Below are 16858 nucleotides of genomic sequence, written 5' to 3' on the forward strand. Positions count from 1 at the left end.
CTCACTGCGTTAGTCATGACTGCCAGATAAGCAATTAACTCCTCATTATTTTTAAAGACTTCCTGATGCACCGAGTCAGAAACAACGTGAAGCTCCACAGTAAACTTTTCCGGGTACGTTGATCGCTCCTCTTCTTTATCTTTCGGGGAATGATGATCTACACATGAAAGCAAAGTGACCATTTTCATTACCGTTCCTTGTATATATTAAAGCTATTTTCACCGAACTCCAAATCATTCTAAGAAGTGATAGCCAAGAATTCTGCCACAAAAAGTTGCCAGCAATAAAACACATTCATGCCCGTAGCACGAATATTGCGATCGTGAGCACGAACTGCTCGAATTGTTTTGATACTACAACTTCGTATTATTTTTTGGCTGCAGTGGTGGAGCACAACGCACACCACATTTAGAACGGTTTTCTGTTTGTTCTCTAGGTTGGTGAAATTTCAATATTTTACTCTTTCCTACTTTAAGCTCTACTTCTAAAACTCAGTTGTAACAAATTGTAGCACTTTCAATACTAAGAGCTCCTTCCAATAGCTGATTTTAAGGTCTCCTTCTTCTGTGATGAGCGAAAATGCTTGTCGTCCTCGAAATGTTGGTTTCTCTTCAATATTGGAATGTGTTCTGGAGTGAGTGAGAAGGCCAAACGAGAAGCCTCTACGAAGAAGTGGAACTGTGTGAGAAGTCGAGGCAATGGGAAAAACTGTTTTGCTTCTGGCCAGGGTAGGAAGCGGAATAGAAGGTCATCTTGAAGTTCGCAGCGGTGGATTAGAAGCCTACCTTACTTTTGGACTTACCATGTAAAATGAACGGCTTCGAGAAATCTGTCCATATGCTGTCTATTCAAAGTTCTATTCAAAGTGCTGTCTACTCATAGGTGCTATTTACATATTCTTGCATTTTAGCTCCATGATCACTTATCACGCGTACTATATCCACAGACCACAACATGTATCACTACCATAATTTTATACTGTATATTATTTTACGCTTCCATGACACTGATTCATTTCAGGCCACTTTACAGCCATGTTACATCCCACCATCGCAACTAACAAATCAGCGCTTAAAATAACATTATCAGTCATGGCGCTCTTTGGCCATACCCGGCCCTTGCGTCACTAAACAACACACATGCATGCAACGTGATGAAATTAAGAAACGCCTTCATTGTCATGACCATGATATCAAGAACGTGAAGCAAAAGGTGAAAATTATGGGAAAATCTGTAGTTCCTCAGGACCTCTGTGAACTTCGGTATGACGTTGACGCCCCTTGAGTAGCGTAGCAGACGCTAAAATTTCGTGACATTGGGTTTTTGACAGATTAAGAAGTTGTGGCCATCCAGAAGGTGCCAGCTAAGCCGGGAAGAACACGAGGTACAATCGTCTTCTTCGCGCATCATGAACAGCCCAATGCCTGCTTTGATAACAAACACTCACTCAGAGGTACAAACTAAATTTGTGTCACAGACCAGAAATCTTCATAGTGCCTGCCTTTCCTTTCTTTAACACTGCGCGCACGCTACGCCTCGGCCAAGATTGGCTCGTACGTTATGAGCGTGTCATAGTGTCGTTGAAAGGAAGGTAGCGAGCGCGGAGCTTTTAAGTAAGCACACGCATGCAAGGCAGGGGACGGTTATTGTTGTTCGACAAAAGGACGCTACAGTGGGTGCAACAGCATCGATGCTAAAGCATCAAATCGCTTATCGAGCGAAAAAGCTGGCGTCTGTAGCAGTGAAATGGCACCTAAATTTCCCATTGGCTGCGACGCGATTTCGCGTGCACACCTCGACGGTGTCGAGCGGGCGAAAGGAACTGTTGCTACGCTGGCGCGCCACCAAATACATTGATAATATATGCAAGAACGTGGTGATGCTAATTATTAGCACAAGTGACGACCGCCACTGATATGTAGAACTTCACTACTCGACCCTTGCCGCTAGAATGGCAAGGATAAGTGCGCACGCGAGTAAAACTACGTTTTAATCCCTTACATGCGGGTAATGACGTAACTTATCATCACGAAGAGAGTCCTCTGGCGCCTATGACCAGTTTACTTATCCGGAACTTTCCGCAATTTTCACGCGCGTGTATATGTGGAATTTCTTGCAATTTCGACACATAAATAATGCACAATTATTTTGCTATTTTTAAGCAAGACCCGTTAATATGCAATGCGCTTCCCTGCATCATATATTTAAAAGAAATTTAGGTTTAAAGAAGTTTCACCTTTCTAAATATTTTTTTAATTTCTCATGACAGTTGAAGGTGTGCAGCATATTCTTGACACTTCCTAGGAAATAAATCAGTGCCGATTGCTCCTTTTTTATGTTAATGTGGATCAGTGTGGAGACCATGGTCTAATGCAGCCTAATCCGAATTCAGTCACTCGGCGTATGGCACTCGGCATGTATCGCTTTTCAATGAACTCAATTAACCTCTTTCACGCCAACTTGGCTGCTGGGCGCCTGCCGCTCTTCACTAAATCTTTTCACACTGTCACGATCCGCCCGGGTTCATGAACGAGGGAGGGCTCGAGGCACCCTCCGTTAGACAGACGCTCCGCAGCGTGGTGGTGTTGAACAATGACTGACCGCCGAGCAGCTGTGCGTGCATCAACTTTGCGTGGAGCCGGGGCTGGGCCAGCCTGTGAAATGACATGTCCCAAGTATTCAACACTGCGGCAGGAAAATGCACTTTTCCAGCTTTAGCATGAGACCGGCATCCTGCAGCCGTGCCAGGACGTTGTGCACGATCTGCAGGTGGCCCCCATCGTCGCTGCCGGTAACCAGGATGTCGTCCAAGTACACCACCACGTGTCTCATGCCCCTGAAGAGGGTGTCCATCTCCCTCTCAAATATGGTGGGGCTGAGGCCGCGCCAAACGGTAAGCGCGTGTACTGGAAGAGCCCCAATGTATTCCATATTGTGACATACTTCCGGGAGGCATCCTGGAGCACCAGCTGCAGGTAAGCATCTCGGAGGTCGAGCTTGGTGAACTTCTGTCCACCGAACAACGCTGACCAGAGATCTTCAATCCTGGGCAACGGGTACTTCTCGACGGTAGCGACAGGGTTGAAGATAACCTTGAAATTCCCGCAGATCCTGACACTGCCGTCTCGCTGGAGGACGGGTAGGATGGAAGCGACAGGGAGTTTAACTTGGTTAGGAGGCTGGAGACGTCTTTCACCGTATGCAGGCTGACTTCCTGGTACTCTGGCAGACGAACGCCCAGTGCATGAATCCAGTTTCGGCCCAGCAGCGTCGGCGACGACCCCTTAGTTAAGTACAGAGCTAGGGTGGCCTCCCTGTCGCCAAAGCTAACGCTGACCTGAGCCTGACCCTAGACCTGGGAGAGCTGCCCGGAGTAGCTGCGCAGCATCCCGCCCGAAGATTCGACGGACACGCCGGGGAAGGTACGCTTGAACAGTTTCCCGGCCATGACCATTACGCTGGCCCGTGTGTCCTGCTCCATGAAACTGGGGTGCCCGCAGACTTCAACGGTCAGCATGTGTGGTGGCACAGACGACAGAACAAAGCCTGTGTGCCACATGTCGAAAATTGGTGGGTCCTCGGCCACGACGTGGAGCCTGGCCGCGGAAAAACTCGAGCCTGCTGCCGCACGCCCACGCCGTGTACCCTTGCGACGGCTACCCTGGCCGCGGGCTTGCGTGGAACCTAGGCTTGAACCAGACTGCTAGTGCTGTTTGCTGTTCATCCTCCCCCTTCGGCATACCCGTGCCAGGTGCCCAGTTTTTCCGCACGTGAAGCACTGCGCTTGAGAAAACTGGCACCGTGAGGGAGAGTGGGCACCACCACAGCGACCGCAGGTACTGCCCTTTGTCGCCAACTTGTTGACCGCCGCTTCCGCCGATGATGAGCCAGTCACACGGGCAATCTCGACGGCGACCTTGGCGGCATCTTCCATTGCCAGCGCTGCCTTAACGACGTCGTCCAGAGAGGGGTCGGGAAGCTCTAGGAGTCGCGTCTGCATGGCGGGGTTGTTTATGCCGCAGACAAAACGGTCCCGGAGTAACGAGTCCAGCTGGTTCCCGAAGGCGCAGGCAGTCGCTAACCCTCGTAGAGCAACGACGAACTGCCCGAGGGTCTCTTCTTCCGGGCGGCTACGGTTGTTGGAGCGCGAACTCTCCATTAGTGTGGACGTTGCTGTGTTGAAATGCGAGAGCAGTATGGCGGGCAGCTCACCCAGCATCTTAACATGCAGCGTAGCTGGCTTGAAAATGTCGAGCAGGAGACCGAAGACGCTGGTCACGCAGCTGGCCAGGAAAATGCCCCACTGTTTGGCCTCGGGTGTGTCGTTTGCGCGGAAGAACACGTGCACTTGCTCCTCGTAAATTTTCCAGGCGGACCCATCTCCCTCGAACGTCTCGAGCCTTCCGGACAATGACATGGTGGCAGCAATGGGGGGAGGTGTTTCGCCACTCGCGGCGGCATGGGACGATCCGTGGGCACTCGTCCCCAGTGTCACGATCCGCCCGAGTTCTTGAACGACGGAGGGCTACATGCACCCTCCCTTAGACATACGCTCTGCAGCGTGGTGGTGATGAACAATGAGTGACGGCCGAGCAGCTGTGCTCAGCTGTGCTCGCCGGTGTTTATTGGTGCGGTGACCAATGTTGCCTAGTGAGCCTGGCAGGCCAACGAAGATTATGACCGAGGGAGCGTCACATGCTTGTTGCACACAGATTCTTAGGCCAAGTGGTAGGGGTGCGTAGGTGTGGGTCGCTGTCTTACGAAAAATCCTTTGAAAATTTCTGGTGTGAGGTGTGATCAAAACCGTACCACATTTGTTCAGTCTTGTCTGAATATGTATTTCAAAACGCCTGACTATGACCTCCGCGATTTACGCGCGCCCGGCTATACCGAGAGGGTGCTGTTAACCGGTAGGGTGCCTCGATGTCATCCGGGCTTGCCGCTCCATACAGGGTGGAGACAACGGGGGCGCCTACTACGGCGTTGGGCACCCGAATGACGGACGCCGTAGTAGACGCCTCTCACTGACGCCGTAGGGGCACGTTGCCGGCGCTCGTGTGTACGCGCGATTCGGGTGTCCGACGCCATAGCACACGCCGTGGTTGTCTCCACCCTGCATGGAGCGGCGGGCGAGAAGGACATCGAGGCACTCCAAGGTGTACGGCCCGAGCGGAGGTCGCGGTAGAAGGCAGACCGCAAGATCTCAACGTGTGCATTGGCTCTTTTTATTCTTTCCCTTTTCGCAGCGTTTTTAACCAAAGGGGAACAAGCAGTGCCCAGATCACGTAGTAAGACATTTAGGAAGTGAAACTCCCGTCAGCGCGAGCGAGCGCGGGCGACCAGATAAGGTCACAATTGTTGTATGCACCGACGGGGCCGTATACAGTGGCGACGCCATGCGGCGCGTCGTAGAAGCCGCAGCGAAAAAAAGTGCAGCGCTCGGGCAGCGGCTCCGGCGCACGGCGCGCTCTCAACGGCGGTAATTTCTTTCCAGGCCGCCAGGCGCCGCCAGCACGATAACGGCTCCATGGGCTTGTGACCTTTTCTGGTCGCCGCAAACAGCGGAGTTTCCACTCCTATATGTTTCTTGCTCCGTGGCCCAGATTTACTGAATGCATTTATTTTGGCTAGTTTACTCAGGAAAACACAGCAATAACTCAGTTTTCTCAAATTAGACCATTGCAGGAATATACCTTCTGGTCTGTTTTATTATTGTGTTATTTATTCAGGCCACCTCTCCGCAGCGTAAAATATCCTTATGTGAGAAGTAAGTGGGTATTCTGGCATGCTTCTTTGCTGAAGAGGTATCTGGATGGAAATTGAGATAATTGTGGTCGCCGATGTATTGTGGGGTCCTCATCCCGTAAAACATGGCATTATTGTCTATTTATTACTATTGATGGGGTACGGACAAACACAAGCAGGGCTGCTTTCTGTGTTATAAGAATCCCATTTAAACACCAAAGTCATTGGAGGTCGTCAGCTGTTACTTTCGTAGGGTGCTGTGCAATGAAAGTTGACGGCTCCGAAAGATTTTGAAGCATTGTGATACCCGACACATGCTCAGTGCTTATGTTCTGGTATTTAATGTGCGTTAATACCTGTCTACGCAAGTCATTTGTTTCCCTTGAATCCTGCATGTATTTCCGGAAGCTTAGCGCAACCAAGCAGTATCTACTGTCACGCTAGTTGGTACGGGAACGAGCCCACTCGTTGCAATCCCAATTGCCATCGGCGAAATTTCATAGGGAACTCGTCACACCAGTCAGCTGGTTCAATGCCATCTCGAGAGGGGAATTCTGGAGATGGTGGCTCATCCTCATTTGGCTTTATTGTCACCGCGCCCTTGCCAACGACAGTGCTGAGCTCAAAAGTGAATGGAAAGTGGATATCACATATGTAAGCAAACTCGCTTATGAGTCGACTCACGCGAACTTACACGGACTCACGAGTGTGAGGCTGGCTGAGTAGCCTTAGTCCGACTGAGCCTTAAGCAAAAAATAAATGTTCTGTTTACGTCTGTTCCAAAAAAGGCATCGCTAAAATCTTTGCGACGACGGAAACGCCAAACTTTGTCTAAACGAGAAGAAACGGGGTTAACCAAGGGGCCTGATAGTCTTTGTCTAAGCAGCATGCACCATACTCCAAACGACTCCGCTGCCATCTCAGAGGCCATGCACCGAGATGTGTAGTTCACGGCGCGCCGCTAGGTGGACCACCGTCTGCGGAGGAAAGCGCGAGAGAGGATCCCAGCTGCAGTACATGGGTCATACGTGACGTGCTTTCGCGTTGGCGCTACGGTGTGCTGCTAGGTTGCTGCAATGATAATCGCATTAACGTCAATAGTCATCTTCAGGTTATTTTTGTTGGAATTTTCACCCCGCGAGTATACATAACGTTACCAGCATGGCCGGGTGTTCTGCAATATATTTTACGTAATTTTTTATTTAGGTAAAAAAACTCTCCCGCTGCCAATTTGTTTGAATTGAAGTCCAACTACATTTGATGCGGTGCATGACGAATGGATAATGTGGTGTGTAGAAACCTCTAACAGTGATAAATACCTAGATAAAGCTCGCGAACGAAACCTGTGCTTATTTAAGTTTCAGGCTGAATTTATAAGCATTAGGTGGATTTCTAAGCTATTCGAGTGTTCTTCAGTGCTTTGACGCGGATCATAACGAAAGGGCAAATAGTAAAACATATGCAATCATCTAAAATTGAGATCTCCACTACTTACCCTTTGGATTTCTTCCGCCTCTTCTATTGCGTTGGTTGAGCCCATATGAGCCTTGGTATACTTGTGAGAGCGTCGGCTCTGCAAAAATAGACACACATATTTTCTTCGCTGCGCAGTAAGCTGGAAGTTGTGGAGTATTATTGAGCGGCTTAATATCTATTGTAATTTGTCACCTCGAAGTGGTTTAACGACTGTGGTGAAACAAAGGGAAAGTACTGGAGCAGCGACTATCGATGTTGTTGCCAACCGCTGTAATCATGTGCAGATGACAGGCATTAAAGCGTATTCACTTTCTTGTGCATAGATAGAACAGCAGACATAAGTAATAAGCAACAGGTGCTATATACGTATACCAGTACGAAAACGACCGAATATTAGACAAGAAACAGGACTAGTTAACGAGAATTTTCTACCATACAAACGGTAAGCCGGTTGTTGCGACCTCACTGCCCTGTCCAGAGGTATCTCTCACGTAGCATCGCTCTGTATTTGATTCGCTGGCTATTTTTCCGCCATAGTCAAGGTTACAACTCAAACCAGTCAGGACAATATTTTAAGTGAGTGTGTGCCGCGAGGTGTTGAAGCCCTCCTTTGGACTTTTTTGACGTCTGCAAACATTAGGCCTAAAATAAGCTAGCCAGTATTGTACCTACAATAAGGAAGAAGACAATATCGACCTTTCTCGTGTGGCAGTTTGCTATAGAGCGACAAGATGGCGCTTTCAGTTGCGCTGCGCACGTTGCTTCAGCTGAAACGCACAAATACTAAACCAATACAGCTTCTGTTCAGCTACTGTGGGATCAGCTGTCGGAAAGTGGAAGAAGCACAACAAGAGCACCCCAACTCACCGCAGATCAATACCACCACTGAAACGTTGGAGGCGAAGGCTTCTCCTGACGATCTCGACGTCCAACGCATTTCGGTTACATACGCTCCAGTTGTCGGGAAGCGTGAGAAGCAGCCCGAGATCTTTGGATGCTATCGGTCTTCCAATCTTAAAGGCGAACCTTAAGCTTCCTCCATGTTTTTTATTCTCTGTCTCTCTCATTAACGTTATAGATGGATTTCTACGCCTATCAATCGCGTTTCTAGCCGCGTTCCAATATAACTGCTTAAAGCTTCGTAGATACCTTGATGGGTGATCAAAGTTTTCGGAATACGAAACATCTGGAAATGGGATATAGTTAAAATGACTAGTTCACCTTTCCCCTGAAAAAGAAAATGACATGAATAGCGTGGAGAACTTCGCTTACCATTGTCAATATAGGTGCCGTGTATCTCTTGTACTTTGTAGATCTTGTGCAGTATTTTATCATGTAACGAACGTTCGTCTTGTGGTAGAGGCTTTATTCTCAGTTCGTGGTTGATAATACCTTCCTGGTAGAATAGGAGCAAGTATAACTCATTCGCAGTCAAAAACACAGTAAGCAAGATCTATGTATTCAGCGTTTTAAAGTGCACGAAAGAAAAATGTAAGGTAATGTCGAAGTTTTACAGCGAAACTGTTAGCATTCAGTCGGTATGAAGTTTTCGTGTCCCCGTGCGCGGAACTCACACGAAAATGTGAGCCCATCTCGGAGACAGAGAGACTTGCGCTGAACGGAAGCCCTAGAGGACTGGGCACGTACACTGCACTTCCGCGCGCAAACGTGTACGCGTAGCGTATGTCGCTTGCGGTGGTGCTTTATTTTTAAAAGAGAGTGATGCGCTATGTTAGTCATACATCCTCAGCCTGCATCTGAAATCTAATAAAGGTAAACATTTGGCGTCAGTCCTTACATGACGTCACAGAATATGTCATAACGTTGGTTGCGAGTGGCGGTTCTACATTGGAAATCGCGTAGGGCTCCACGTACATCGCAAGGCCGGCAAAATGGGCACAAGAAAGGCACAAAGACAAAGAAACAAAGATCAATGTACTCTTGCGTGTCAGTTCAAACTTTGCTTACTAGATACACCGCCTGCTGTCCATAGACATTGAATTTTAGCGAACACTGCTGTAAGAATACTGATGTCCTTTATGGAAGGAGCAGGCTGAGTCGTACAAGGCGAGATAATTTTATTGCGAAATAAATTTTTAGAGGCACGTGATACGCGCTCGCACCATCGGCGCCAATGCCGGCGCCATGCGGTGAGGCAGGTCATGACGTCACGAGCTGCTCTCGGAGCCGACTTTCACGAGCATACCGCTGGGCGCATCCTAGGCCGTCGCGCTGCAGGTTTCAAGTCGCGTGATTGCTGCGGGTGCAAGGTTAGCAAACGACGCGGACGGCAAGGGGCTAGCCGGAAATTATTGCGCTTCAGTGGGCGCTCTGCTGTATCTCGCATGCGCTGCTACATTTCGGAGTCGCGAAACAGTGACATGTTGTAGAGTGAGCGCAGCACATTTTACGACATCTGCGCATGAGCCCCGCAGCCTACCCATTAGTATTCTTCAGATCACGCGAGTGTTGTTACCGTGAGTGATCGCCGTGATCGAGCGGACGATGTTCTCGTGTGTTAGGACGGGTTAGATGGTGTGTACTTAGAAAGGGAATGTTTGCTGTAACTTGCACTGCGTATGCAATTCCGAGCCATACTTCGAGCTATATTGATGCGCCCTTCGGACAAAACGGTGACTTCAGCTTTTAGACTAAAATACGAGACGGACACGCTACTAGACTGACATACTGGAAGGTTTCGAACGCGTGAGGCATATGATTGTACTTTCAGTCCTCAGTAAACACAGATAAATGCTACATCACCTATTACCGTATGAAGTCCGCAGACAATAAATAAAAGCAAAGCATCAGGGACAGTACTTGAAGGCTGCATATCACAACCTATGAGGACGTGAAAAAAACAGCCTTTCCAGCAGTGAGAGCCAAACCCACAACCTATGTTGAGATGTCACTGAGATTTTCTCTTGTGGTGTCTGGAGAGGCGTATCGAATATGGCACGCTTATTGTATAGGACGACACCACACACTACAGGCTTTAAGTATATGCTGCCCAATATGTTACTGACATTGTTATGAAATATTGGAGCAGTACATTACCCATATTGCCTAGTGAGTACAACCAGACTAGTTGCATAAGAAAGGACTTACGACTTCCACAACGCCTTCCCTCTGGCGTAAGACAAGAGAGGATTGATGATGCACGTCCTGGTACAGAACCTCTTGAATTGCTGAGGTGTCAACCTGCGTATACACGTCAATTTTGGAGTTCGCGATGCGTAGAAAAAATGTATGGTTCTTTGTTCGATGCATCTGGGGTATTCCGCGCGAAAAATGTCACTTTTTTTCTAGCTCCACAGTAAAATATTTCTTTTGCTTAAGTTGCGTTGTACGTGTCGTTATGCTCTGCTGCTTCACCACAATCCTAATTTTTACACAATTAAGACTTAATTATTTATGGCACTAAATGGTACATTTTCGTAGTAAATATATGAAAAGTTCTAAAAACAGATTCTGCATGCATTTTCATAATTCAAAGTTCTTTACACAACACTTACAGAAGAATCATGGTTTCGTAGAAAATGCAGCTCATTTGAAGGTAATAATACAGAAAAGAAACTAAATTGTGATAATAGCGTAAACGTTTGCGTAGGAACGATAAATTAATGAAACATTCTTCGCAGAGGAGTCTGTTCATAGGAGTGCGCCAGGACACAGTATCTATGACCCTTCTATATCTTGAAGATACTCAACTGTTTTGTGGGCTATGGGCGTGTAACCTCAGTAAAAGAAACACAATTAATGAGGAAAGAAAGGGCTCCCGTACAGAGCGCTACTTTACTCAAGAAAAGAATTCGTGGTGCAGAATTTAGCACTGTAGATATTCTACGTCTACATTTACAGTGCTCCGTCCTACCGCCCTTTTTTATTCCTCCCTTCCTGCACTACTTTCCATAACGTTCAATATACTCATTTCAGGGTATCACCTAATTCTTTCCATATGATTAACAGTACCTTTTGCGTTCTGCTCATCATCTAAGAAGTTTTAGCCAGACGTTGAACAAACGCGTTAATTGTAGGTTGGTTTTAACAGCCGGCACTGTATTGCACGGATCTGGAATTTCTCGTGCAGGAGACTCATATGTATTCTGTAAACAATAAAAGTATCGATGTGTGAAATACGGTCTCAGTCCAGTCAGTGGACCTGGGTGGCATGCGGGGAATCCCTGGCCTAGAATGAAAGTTTCCAAAACATGGGGCGCTATAACATAAGCCCATTTCAAACGTTTCTATTCCATTTCTGCAATCATCTCTCCACGATTGGTGAAAATATTTCGGGTCACGCACACGTCGCTTTTCTATCACGTGACGTCAGGACAACAGTGAAAGTTCCTCATGTGAATGACTTGTGCACACTGATTTTGCAAGATTAGTCTTAGCTAGGGGGAAAAAATCTGAGAATGCCTAAGCACTTTTTATGAGTTGTGAATGCGAAAGCATTAATGTCCAATTCAACACCACTGAGTGACCCTTCCAGTTTTGTGCTTCGAGTAATATTTGCGTTAATTAACGCTCCTTCCACCCTCCTTGTGTTGGTAGAGTTGACGAAGATGGATTTCCAGTTACCATGAGTTCTTGTTAACATTCAACTGGCTCCCTTTGCAGCCCTCTGTGAATGACGATGACCAGAAAACCTTTTATATACAACAGCGTTTACCCAATACCATAAGAATTTTGGTACTTTATAATGAATTGTACTGAGGCACAGTGCGAAACATTCTGAAGTTAGAGTTCATGAACGTTGCGTGTTTTTAATCTGCACATAATTTCGCACAGTGGTCTCTCCTGGATTTCACATTCATGAGCACGTTATACACGCCTCCTCGAAAACTCTAGCTCATGAAATTGTAGCTCCATGACTCAAAATTTTCTAAGACGCGTGCACGTATAACTTGTTCATGCATTCGATATCTTAATGGTCTGATTAGATAGAATTACATTGAAAACTTATCACTTCAAGACAAATATTAGCGCTTGCTATTTGCAGGCCACAGGATGGCCTGCCTTGCCACTTAGAAGAAAACTTGAGACTGGGACCAGTTTTCAGGTATGCGTCAGTAATAGTTATGAATGACACAAGTTTGCTATGTGCATTTTAAGAAAGCTATAAAAAAGTAAGTAGGGCTTTGTTTTTTTGCTGCAGTTGGGAGGGCACCTATATTAACACTGATGCTCTTTTTTAAACGAACATGCCCTAATCTCATCTTTTTCGTTTCGCGAATTTCAAAGGGCCCCTAAAAATTCACCGACGATTACGATACTCCCTAATCCCGAATTTGAGCGCAACCCCACACGTGTTTTCGATTCGTGATACATTGGCTAGCATGGGCAATCTTTCTCGTGCGGCACATTGCAAATGGAGTGATGAGTGCCGCGTACTGCCTCGCTAATCGGGAGATCGCGAGAGGCAGCGCGTGGCCGACGCCCGGACGTGATTCACAGCAGCCGCTGCAGCCAGACCCCTGCTCATGCAGCGCTTCAGTTGACGCGCTCGCAGCATGCCATTGGTGAACAAACGACGGCACGTTACTTTGGCGCCCTCTCGTAGCGGTCGTCGTCACACAGTCCCTCTTGCGCGGTACTAAGCTTTCCCCCTCACGCTTCCGCCATACGCTCCTCCTCCACATTCTTCATCGCGCTCTCTCCGCTATCACCGTCTTCCATCACCCTCTCCGCTCCGCGCTCGCTCTTTCATGCTTCACTATGCCGTTCGCTCAGTTACGGCGACGGACGCCGACGCTGAACGCAGGAATGGGCGCCTAAGTTTAATAAGTTGCGTGTAAAGTTACTTGTTTAAATTCTGTCCAATGCTTCAGTGTAGACTGCGATAAATCAATGCTTAGTGTACGCTTCATAAAGAAATCCAAATATGGCAGTACAATTTCACTACCTACCAAAGGTAACCTTCTCGCTTTATTAAGTAAGAGTTAACTTGCCTTACAACCATTTATTTTTTGCCGCAACTTGCTAATCAGAAAAAAACACTTCCTATTACTTTAAAATTAGTTTTTCTTGCCACGTTAGTTCGGCAATGTGCAATATTATTACATGTATCAAGAAAATTACACTGCCTGTACGTACTTCAAACAATCTATTGCAGGAAAAAGCAACTGTGAGTGAGATAAAGAGCAGAAATTTTATTTTTACGCGCGATGTGTGTTTGTTTACCGGAGCAGGTTAAAAGAAGTGATAGTCCGGAAAAGTAGCCACTGATATGTAGTCAATCACCCGACAGACTGTCATCGTGCTGCTTTCAACGTCTTTCTTCGCAGCCCTGAACATTTTTAAACTTGTAGCTTAGATGAGATATCAGCGCATGTCGGACGCCCGTATGTGCAAGCACTGTTTGAATCTATGGTACATTCCTGGTTCCGAAAGACTTGTAATGTTCAACGCCCATGCTTGTACGTTGAATGTGATCGATTTAAATTACCAAGTGAACTATTCTACTTTCACGCAGAATATTTACCTGAATACGATATATTCTGAACTCATCAGTCTTCTTCCGAACGCTTCTTTTGCTCTTCAAAACGTGGATAATCTTGTTATTCTTGTCATGACAATGATCACGAAAACACAATTTCCGCTACGTCACAATTCCAAATGTACTCATTACACAGTATGCTAAACCCGCTACAAAACGAATGTGTGTCGTCGCAAAATTTGCAATTACGCCGGAGCGCCGGCGTCAATAAGTTTTGACAAGAGGGCGAGAAGACAACAAAATTTCTCTTTTGGGCAATAACACGGAGATGTTGGGCGTGTATCATATTTGGGGGCCGTGTACACAATAAAAATATGGGAAATGTACAGCATACCGGGCTAACTGTGAAGGTACTTTAGGCTATCTAGTTTGCAGCAATAATGCTTTTGCTCGCTTACCGTGTCCAACAGTTGTCCTTCGTGACTGCTAGTAACAAGTAGTAGGTTATCAGCCAGCACCGAGCTTTTTTCAAGATTCAGTGTGAGATTGCTGTTGAGGCGTAGAACCAAGCTTTTGCCATTTGTTCTCTCTTGTAGAATAGTTGGATACACATAGAAGCCTTGTTCTGCCAAAGAAAGATAATCAACAACACAGACCGTCGAATGAACCCGCTATAATACCAAATTGTTTAGTCCTCTTAGATTGCAATAGCAGTTATACAGACAGTCCTCGTCAATTCGCACCGTCGTCATCGGCGTAGACGTCTACGCTGCCATGAGCTTCCGCATAAAATCCAAGTGCTATAATATGGCTGCTGTTCACCGTATACAGCAGGTGGGAAAGCGTACGAGTATGAGCCGAGAAGAATGCCCGCTTGATTTCGCCATCTGACTCGTGGAAGGGGGAGGGACGGCTAGCGGATACTCTTGCTAGGAGGGGGCAGGTTAACTTGACGAGAGCGTTTTCCTCGCATTTCTCCGAGCATTGTGTGCATGAGTGAGTTGCGAGAGAGACATCTGGATGCTGTGGTTGAAGCTTTAGTATTTAGATTTTACCTTTAGTATCCTTTTAAAGTGCACGGCTTTTTTTCCGGATCAGCTCAGCGATGTCATAATTCGGAGAATGAGTGCGCGTACTATTGATCAGCAGGTGAGAATTTGCCTGAAGGAAACGACAAATCAACTTGTGTCGAAGAGGCGCAGACTAATGCATAGACGTACTACGACCAGGAGACAGATCTAAGTAGCGCTAACATGACTGAGAAAATGTGTGAGCGCGTTATGTCACTGTTCATTGCCGTTTTGATCAAGCACTTTTTGTGTGAAATGGGTATATATTTCTGCTGTATATGTTGGGTCACGGCGTGAGAATATTCACTTTTGGTCTCTCTGGAAAACTTCTTATATGTAATTTAATACATTTTGGGGAGTACGTTGCCACTATAGTGAAAGCGAGCCTTCTTTAGAAGAATGTGCAACTTTTCAATAAAACATGAAGTCGTCACTGGCGATCGGTTGGTCAGAATGAAGTGAGATTTCATTTTCCTGCGCCAGCTCCATGATCTCTAGCTAAATGCATTAAAAAGGGGGCAAGGCATGTGGACTTCTTGCCTTTCAAAATACTTCTGATAATATGCGAATACTGTGCTGGCGCGGTTCTGTTTGGTGATGACGGTTTTTTAAAAACTGTTCTTCGAGAAAGAAGCTTCAGCTACAATATGTTAAAGTTCGAGTTTCTTGGAACATTCCTAACGTCCCTGAAAATGCTTTAGTAAACCGTCGCAAAAACAAGCAATGACGATGAGAAGTTGTGACCGAGGAAGGTACATTTCAAGTTATAGATGTGAGTGGCATTAGCAAGTGACGGGAGCAATGTAATAAAGGCAGCCCACTAATACACTTACGGGACCAAACAAACCCGCAGACGCAATGTTGTAGACGAACATTAAAGCTGTGCGCATCAAATTCATCGCAACAACGGACCGATGCCCAAACAACAGCTTGCATGAATGAACAGGACAGTGAAAATTTACCGTGGCAGCGCAGTGTACAACTAGAGAAGTTTTACATTTTACTAAAAGAAATTATTACCTATAGCTTACTTCAAATTATTAGAAAGACCATTTACGAACAATACCCGTGCACATTCTCGTTCGACTACGCAGGCCTTCGACACTTTTTGTGTTTTCTCTTTTTCACTCCATTTTTTTTTCAGGCAGGAACAATCACTCCATCATATTCTTGTCGAGCAGCGCACCGAATCAACAGTTCATTCATTCACACTGTGTCGCTGCACTATGTACGACCGATACTCCTAAAATGGTTTTGTGCTACGTTTATGTCCTAGCTTTTAGTCCAGCGGCACAAACTGTGCAGTTACTCCTCATTGTGCATACCTTTATCGGCACTACGTTTCTCATATCTTCAAGTAACGTTATCCACTGCGAATATCGACAAAGTTGTGACAGACGGGTACTACCCAAACATTTTCGACATTCGCAGTGAATAACGTTATTTGAACATATGAGCAAAGGGAGGTTTAAACAATGATGTGTAACATGCGCAATTTTCATTGAGTTTAACAAAGAAGCAATAAATACACTAGAAGTATTTAAGCATTGAAGCGCATGTTTGTACGCCTCAAGAAGTTTAAACTGACTTGCGTGCACGGGTCTCGCCGCAAAAAAAATGAATAAATTATAAAGCTCTTCGCGAAGTTTCTCCCGATCACACTTCTAATCGATGATTAACTGCAACTACATTTTCTTAAGTTTTAAATAACAATGCCGTCACTAGGGAGAGAAATGCAAGAGACGTAAAACGGATTTACCTTCTCGGGTGTATAGGAAAAGCGAAAGGAAAGACATGATTGCAAGCTTGTCTAGTAGGCCCATATTCACATAAAGCGTTATTTTGAATGCCTATGTTCGCTATATCGAAATGCGCGGCAACACGTCTTTCTACTATATATAGTGGACCACAAAAGCCGCACAAGGTTCGTACCTCAATGCGTCTTGGCTCACATTGTTAACGCTCCGGAAAGTTCATCCTGCCATCGAAGCCTTCAACTCAAACTGAAAGTTTATTACGTTTACACCACCTCCTGTCAACGCTCAACGCTAAAAATATAGACCTTGGCTTCACTGACCGAATTCACCTATTATGAAGAAACACCATAAAGTTCATCCTGACCTTC

At 46.2% G+C, this 16858-nt stretch overlaps 1 protein-coding gene across 2 annotated transcripts in view; it reads right to left on the minus strand.

Moving 5' to 3' along the window:
• Positions 1-16619, minus strand: part of LOC139050269 (venom metalloproteinase antarease TserMP_A-like) — a 36798-nt gene extending 20179 nt beyond the window's left edge. For both annotated transcript variants that reach the window (XM_070526476.1, XM_070526475.1), the window contains exons 1-6: positions 16493-16619; positions 14122-14288; positions 10330-10422; positions 8494-8617; positions 7241-7318; positions 6-157 (exon numbers count right to left, since the gene is read on the minus strand). In XM_070526476.1, coding sequence (XP_070382577.1) covers positions 6-157; positions 7241-7318; positions 8494-8617; positions 10330-10422; positions 14122-14288; positions 16493-16556 — 678 coding nt within the window. In that variant the 5' untranslated portion in view covers positions 16557-16619. The remainder of the gene's footprint in view (positions 1-5; positions 158-7240; positions 7319-8493; positions 8618-10329; positions 10423-14121; positions 14289-16492) is intronic.
• Positions 16620-16858: the final 239 nt, after the last annotated feature.

This window comes from Dermacentor albipictus, chromosome 10 (genome assembly GCF_038994185.2).
Source record: "Dermacentor albipictus isolate Rhodes 1998 colony chromosome 10, USDA_Dalb.pri_finalv2, whole genome shotgun sequence".
NCBI lineage: Eukaryota > Metazoa > Arthropoda > Arachnida > Ixodida > Ixodidae > Dermacentor > Dermacentor albipictus.